Source organism: Nicotiana tomentosiformis, chromosome 9 (assembly GCF_000390325.3).
Source record: "Nicotiana tomentosiformis chromosome 9, ASM39032v3, whole genome shotgun sequence".
In the NCBI taxonomy this organism is placed as follows: Eukaryota; Viridiplantae; Streptophyta; class Magnoliopsida; order Solanales; family Solanaceae; genus Nicotiana; species Nicotiana tomentosiformis.
This window is the reverse complement of record NC_090820.1, coordinates 107142108-107149820: the sequence shown is the minus strand read 5'-3', so window position 1 is coordinate 107149820 and position 7713 is coordinate 107142108. Positions and strand designations below refer to the sequence as shown.

Genomic DNA, 7713 nt, shown 5'->3' with positions numbered 1-7713 from the left:
CAAAGAGCATGTGTGCAAGATGTTGAATTTTCGAATCTTGAATAATGTTGATTCATTTATGCTGGTGGACTTGAAGTGCCACGTACAATTGTCCCCGGCACATATGAAGCAGTAGCTACAGAATAAAAATAATTCAAAAAATATTATGCAAATTGTAGCTACTAAATACGAGGTTGTTTATGCACAACAACTTATATTAAACAATTCACATACAATTTATATACAAAAAAACTACAACTTATACACAATATGAATTTGACAAATAAAATATTCCTATCTTCTTGCACTAGGCCTTTTCACCCTAAATTGAAACTTATTCATAACAGAACAGTACTTCATTGCACTGACAATTATTTGCTTGTCTTGGTAAACTTGGCTTACTTCAATTACATTTGGCATATGTTCTGTTATGATGAAACTTTCATATTCCATAATTGCAGGAGATGTTTGCATACCAATCAACTTTACTGTTCCTGATACTTCTCCAATTATGTTACAATTGCTTGACAATTATACCACGTTAGTATTATGATAATCAGAAGAACCTGCACTCAATTAAAAGTATAGTAATTCAGACCTCTGTATATTCATGTGTTCAATATTTGACATAATGCTTGTAGAGACATAACAGTTGAACTACATTTGTTATGTAGTATTATTGTAGATAATTTGTAGTTAAATTGTAGAACACTTGAAACTGAAAAAATATCAGCACTGGAAAAACAGAGCAAAATTGCTATTGTACTTGCATTCGACATACTGCATTCCAAATCGAAATCATGCATTATTATACACAACGGATACATTCCTAAGTTTTTGTTTTCCTTTTTCGTCTCCATATATACTCGAACTCCCATATCGTTTCGAATTTCCATTGGAGGACAACGTTCATTAATAGTGTATTTGATTTCGATGATTTTTGCGGAGGCATCGATCATTAGATGCTCTGCAATTGCAGAATTCAATTGACTATAATTTGAATCGTTATTGACTACAATTCTGTCAACATCAAAAAAGTTGTATCTCCCTGTCACGCCCCAACCTCGGGGAGCGTGACCGGCGCTCAACCGAGTGAATCCGGTCGAGGAAGCCTAGTAAACCTTTCCTACCCGACTCATTCATGATCCAAAAAGGGAATGCGTCTCTATTTGTAAAACATGGGAGAGATCAGTTATATAAATATATAAACGTTGTTAGTTCATTTTTCATTATATGCATTATGCCATAGTTAAATTTCCAAAATACAACTCGATCTAACGACTACCCCAACATACATACATGACCCATAAAAACGTCTACGGAGCCTCTAAGGATACAAAAGAGCAACATGACAATGCCGGCAACAAGGCCCCGGCTATACCTCAAAATGTAAAAACTTATACAAATGAGGACTACATGACCCATGGGAGAAATGGGGCTCACCAAAACTGCTGTGAGGAGAGAAAAAGAGTACCACTATCTGCGATCGACACTATCTGCGATGGAACCACACCTACATCCATTCAAAGATGTAACGCCCCCGGCAAAAGGGACGTTAGTACTATCGAATAGTACTAGTATGTAAGGCAAACACTAATCTTAGTAGAATGAACAGTGAAACAAAGAGAAGGCAGTCATAATAATCAATAAGTATTTCATAGAAATACAAAGATTACACCAAGTAAGGATCACGTAGTTTCCAATTCAATTTTTCCATCTTTTTAGATTAATAATCTTTAGTGCCAAGCCACAACTCACAATGCCATCATATTTTTACACGGAGTCCGGTCTCGGCCCGACCGATTAAGCCATCTCAAGTGAGACATATCCATATCCACAATGTAATTTAATAATTCCAATACAAATGCCACCATGTGTACATCATGGCGTCCGATCTCGGTCCGATCGGCTAAGCTATCTCACTTGAGACATAACCTCTTTCAACTGTCCACTCAATTCACATTTCTTTCCCATCTTCATTACATGGCACAAACAACCTCATTTATTAAGTAGTTCTTGGCACTTGGGCACATTTTACAATTCAAGTCTTTCCCTTTCTATTTGTTCAAATAACATCATCAGTCATGTCGATAAGTACCATCACATAAGGCATTTCACACATAAGGGAAGGAGCTTGAAAAATCATAATTACGTTCTCAAATAGCATGATGACATGGTAACCATCTAAAACAATGAGGGAACAATCTTTCAATCAAACACACTAAGGCAACAATTCTAGTATAATCAAGTTGGAACTTACACCAATTATTCGGATACCAGGAGTTCGATTCTAAGAAGAAGAGAGTTAGCCATACATACCTCAATTGCACTTCTTTAGACTCTACAATTGTCCAGAACCTTTAGCAACCTCAATCTATTTTTGCAATATACAAATTAAACCCATAATTAGGAAAAATGTTCATAGTTCTAGTTTATTTTTTATTTTTCCCACACTCTTTATCACATGCATGCAAGATGAACCACTCTCATACCCATGAAGTATTACCCTAGTACCCCATTATAGCTATGTTTGAAATTAAGAGCTGGGGTGATGAAATCTTACCTTTTTAGATGAAGAAATTGGGTGCTCTACTTGAGTATTTCCAAGCTTTGAGTGATGGTTGAAGATTGATTGAGTATTAGGAAAAATGTTCATAGTTCTAGTTTATTTTTTATTTTTCCCACACTCTTTATCACATGCATGCAAGATGAACCACTCTCATACCCATGAAGTATTACCCTAGTACCCCATTATAGCTATGTTTGAAATTAAGAGCTGGGGTGATGAAATCTTACCTTTTTAGATGAAGAAATTGGGTGCTCTACTTGAGTATTTCCAAGCTTTGAGTGATGGTTGAAGATTGATTGATGAAAATTAGGCCCTCCCTCTTGAACCCTCTCTCTCACTTTAGAAGTATCAGAAAATGAGCTCAAAATAAACCTAAAGGTTGTTTTAACAGAATGGGGTCGGGTTTTAAATTAAGAAAAATGGTGCCCCGACACAGGTCTGCGGTCGCATATGCGACCGCATAATAGTTATGCGGTCCGCAAAGTGACCGCAGAAATGGCCCTCAAGGGCCTAAACTTTCGGCTCAGGTATGCGACCAGTATGCGGTTCGCATACTTGTTCTGCGGTAGCATAATGCACCGCAGAACTCCCTCCGCAGAAATTCAATAGGAATTATGTGACCGATATGCGGTCCGCATATCGATTATGCAGTCGCATAATCGACCGCAAAACTGACCTTAAATTGGCCAAACTTACTACTTCACTCTGCGGCCATTATGCGATCCGCAGAGTGATTATGCGGCCGCAGAAACACGTTCTTCTGCGAAATATTTTTCTCTCAGTCCGTAGGGTACTGTTCAATCCAAAAAGTCCGAACCGCTGCTCGCAAGCTCGCCGCGAAGAATTTCTACTATAATTACGCAGGAATCTAACTTGGCACCACGAAACCCTGAGTTTTTGGTTAAATTCTTTTACCAGTCCTTACACTCCCAACACTATCCCAACAACTATTGAGCTGAAGCATAATCACTAATTTTGATATTATATCGCGAAATTCAATTTAATTGTAGCTAATTGTTTGTAATTGTTTTATGCAAAATCTTTGTTTATGGAAAACCAGAGAATAGAAGGATACTACAGATATGTTGCCTTGATTATGGTGCAATGATAACCAGAGAAAGCTTGCGTAATAGAAGGATTCTTCAAATATGTTGCCTTGATTATGGTGCGATGATTGCGTCAGTAAAATCTCTAATTAAAATATAAGTAATCCCAATATCCCGCGTCTAAATAAGGAAGACTATCACAGAAAAGAGTCTAGTTTAAATAAATATATATATATTATAGTTAAAACACGTTTAGATCGGGTAAATACAAAAATTTAGACATTTTTCGTAACAAGGTTTCAAATAGTATATAGGAACCAAAAAATCCCAAGATTTTATTCCTTAAAATGGGATTTATGGCCCACTTATGCTGACCTACTAATTTTGCAAAAAAATAAAATAATTAGTCAAGCAGTAAGTCGCCCTTTGTAACGACGACTTGTTTTACTCAGTAATAGGGGTGGGCGTCATTCGGTTCGGTTCTATTTGAAGAAATTCAGTTTGGTTATTTGATTTTCGGTTTGGTAAAAGTAGTAACCGAAATCGAACTGAAATAAGTTCGGTTCAGTTCAGTTGTCCAATTTCAGTTCGATTTATTTCGAATCGATTTTCGGTTTGAACATTATCATATTGGGCTCTTTCTATCTAATAATTGGACTGGCGAATTTGTTAGTTTTTGCGAAATTTCGGACTTCTTGTATTGGTTGAATGTGATAAATCATAAATCTGAACAAACAACAGGGGTGCCAGAGTTCTGCAAGTTTTAGCAAAGGTCGCCGGAAAAGTCGTAACACAATAACAAAGAATAGTAGATCATAGAGATTCAACAGAAATGGTCACTTCCGGCGAGATCTACGTCTTTTCCGGCATGAAAACAACAAGAACAACCAGACAACATCAATGTTAAGAGGCGTTGCTTCAACGACACTAATCACCGGAACAACAACCAAATACAAAGCTCAATAAATCGTCAGTTGCCGGTCGCCGGCGAGGCTGTGAGGTAAAGCGACAGTGGCCATCTCTTAAGAAATGAGAGCCCGACAAATGAGAGCCCGAGTGGATTTACAAAGGGGGAGGGGCGACTGATCCTTGTTTCTCTCAAGAATGAGAGATAGAGATAATGTTATTAGGGTTTTTGTTGTAAAAATCTAATAATGATGTCCAACTAAAATGTTAAATTCATTCGCTTAAAATTGGGCCTAATATTATTATCTATTGGCTTAGAATATATATAGCTTAAAGAATTCATTTGCTAATAATTTGATTTTTTGATTAATCGAACCAAATAAATTAATAATCGAACCAAATAATTAAAATTTTAAACTGAAACCGACAAAAAAAATCGAATAACCGAAATCGAAATAAAAATATTTTTGATTTGGTCTGTTTCTTCGGTTCTGACCAATATATACACATTCCTACTCAGCGTTAGGACGTAGCTGTAAGAGGACTTCTTAATCTAGCGATGTTGTAAGTTGCCCCACAGAAAAAAGAGAAGAAAAAACATAAAAGGAAATAAAGGAATACAGACCGTATGTATTAGTTGCAAAAATTTAACATTTTAAACATATTTTATTTTCTGTAATATATCGACATAATTGAGTTATTTTTATTAAAAATTTAGTTATCTTTGCCTCTTCTCTCCCTCGCGCGCACTCTCTCTCTCCCTCCGCTTGTCAACTCCGCCGTCAATCGTCGCCGGTGAGTTTTACTGGCTCTCCTTTTTTTTCCTTTCAATTTTGTCGTTCTGCGTGTTATTTTTATTTTGTCGATCGGTGGTCCGCTTGACTGACACCGGTAAGTTGCTGTACCCAAAATAACTCTGGGGGTTTTATTTTACGGGTTGTATTTTATCACATTTCTTTCTGATTTATATCCGTTGATCCAATCAATTGTGTTTTCCCTTGAAATCTGTGAATTCAATCAACCTTAATCAAAAATTTATTATTTGCTGAAGAATAACGTAGTTTTTTGGAAATACAAATTATTGAACTAGGTTTCCGGTGAAGATCTCTGCTTTTGTATTTTTCTAAGTTAATTATAAGTGGCCTTTTAACAGAGCATACATTCGAGTTTCAGTAATTTTTTGTTATGTAGAAGAAGAAAAAAGGTACGTGCTATATATTTTTCATAATATTGGAGTTTTTCACAAATATAGTGATGTAAAAGATAGAGATTCTATTTTTCTCTTTCTTTCAATAGAAAGGAGAATTTGTATATTGGTATACATTTTTCTTATTGAGTATTTTCTAGAAAGACTTCTCTTTTTTTATAACAGAGTGTCCAGGCCAACTTGCACGCATCTCGACTATTTCGCCGGTTATCTGCTAACTCCCAACATAACTATCGGGTAACTCTGCCCGGCGTAGGCAAATGGAAAGAGATCACCTGGTATTTTTTAATTCCGCTAGGATTTAAGGTCTGCTTCCACTTCATTGACCACTAGGTTACACCCTTCGGTGTTGCTAGAAAGAATTACTATCTCTCTTTGGGAGCTGATCGGGAACAGGAAACTTGAGCTTTCTTTTTCATCATGTAGAGAGAGTAGTAAGGCACAATTGAAGCAAATAGAAATAAAGGTGATACCAACTAGTTGAATCAAGCTTTGTTGTTGTTGTTATACCTGCATTCCACTATTTGCCAATACCTTTTTAATCTAGTTAGAGACTTCTATGTTGTTATATGGATAAATGGGAGATTTAATGAATCACTAGTTGTAGAGAAGCCTATTATGCTTTAGAAAGCAAATTTGACCCGGATAGAACGGAAGCCCCCAGAGCTTTCGCCTAATAGCTAATGGTATGAGCACAACTTGTGAAGTGTGGGTTAAGTGCACATTACGGGTTTGTACCTTGCTGCAGACAAAATTCTGGTATTTAAGTGGAGAAGGATAGAGGGTTCTCCTTCAGCTATCCAATAAAAAGGCCCGATATGAGCACAATGATTTACATGATTTCTTATAGCCACTTTATTGAGAAAAAAATGATTCATATAACTTATCCCAACTAGTATGTGAGTTGGTACTAATGCATAGTTGATTGGATGGATTGATTTAAGTAGAAATAGTACTTACCTCTATTGGGCTTGTTTTCTGATAATGTACATTTTTTCCTTTTGTTTCTATACCCTCTATTGTAGAGATGGATTGTCAAGGACAGAAGCTAGTGGAACAAATGATGCAGATATTACTAGTGAGCTTTGCTGTGGTAGCATTCGTTGCAGGCTATGTGTTGGGCTCGTTTCAAACTATGTTGTTAACATACGCTGGTGGTGTTGTCTTTACTGCCCTTGTCACCATCCCCAACTGGCCCGTCTATAATCGCCATCCTCTCAGTTGGTTGGACCCAAGTGAAGCTGAAAAACATCCCAAACCACATTCTGCCAACTCCAGCTCTAAGAAGAAGACCACTAAGAAGTAGGCCATTTAACTGACATATTACTTGGCCCTCCTACAGAATTTTATTATATGTATCAAATACAATTGGTTTTTTTCCGCCTTTTCGGTATGAACTGAACATTTTCTGCTCTCCGTCAACGTTGTCAGTGCTATACAGAGGATAAAGAAAGACTTAGTTTTAATATATCTGTGCCCCATCTCTTGTATTCTTATATTTTGTTTATCAGCCGCCTATTTATTTCATCTGAAAGTAATCAGTCTCTATTGAAACACCACCTATGTTAGAAGTAAAAAGATCTTTAAGCAATCTATTAGAATCGGTGAACATTGATTCCAGCAATGGCATCACGACCGTGTTTAGGTAAAGAACAAATATGAAAGCGAATTCAAAATATATCCAGCTGGAATTGAGTGAGCTGCTGTCCTTGTTGCCAATAGCTGCAGGAGTATGCTTGATTGGGATGTCTGCAGATGCGTTGTTCTACTCTTTAACCTTTACTTCTACTGTTTTCTGTATCTTTGTTGCGTTTCCTAAGTTCAAAGAGTAATCAGATTTTTTATCCGGAAAAAGAGGAAAACAGAGATTTCAGTTACCAGGAACTCTCTTTTTTTTTTTTTACTTTAATAACTAAGGTGTTTGGAAGATCCGTTGTAGTCTAGCCGAGTTAGGATACTCGGCTCTCACCCGAGAAACTTGGGTTCAATTCCCGGCAAAAGAAATT

At 36.7% G+C, this 7713-nt stretch overlaps 1 protein-coding gene across 1 annotated transcript; it reads left to right on the top strand.

Annotated features, from left to right (window-relative positions):
• The first annotated feature begins 5152 nt into the window (after positions 1-5152).
• On the top strand, positions 5153-7175 carry LOC104113498 (signal peptidase complex subunit 1-like). Its single transcript, XM_009623676.4, has 2 exons — positions 5153-5295; positions 6733-7175. The coding sequence occupies exon 2, from the start codon at positions 6735-6737 to the stop codon at positions 7011-7013; it is 279 nt and encodes a 92-aa protein (XP_009621971.1). The 5' UTR covers positions 5153-5295; positions 6733-6734; the 3' UTR covers positions 7014-7175.
• The last annotated feature ends 538 nt before the right edge of the window (positions 7176-7713 follow it).

What these genes read in the sequence shown, in the direction of transcription:
- LOC104113498 (XM_009623676.4), top strand. Translation starts at nt 6,735, where the DNA reads ATGGATTGTCAAGGACAGAAGCTAGTGGAACAAATGATGCAGATATTA.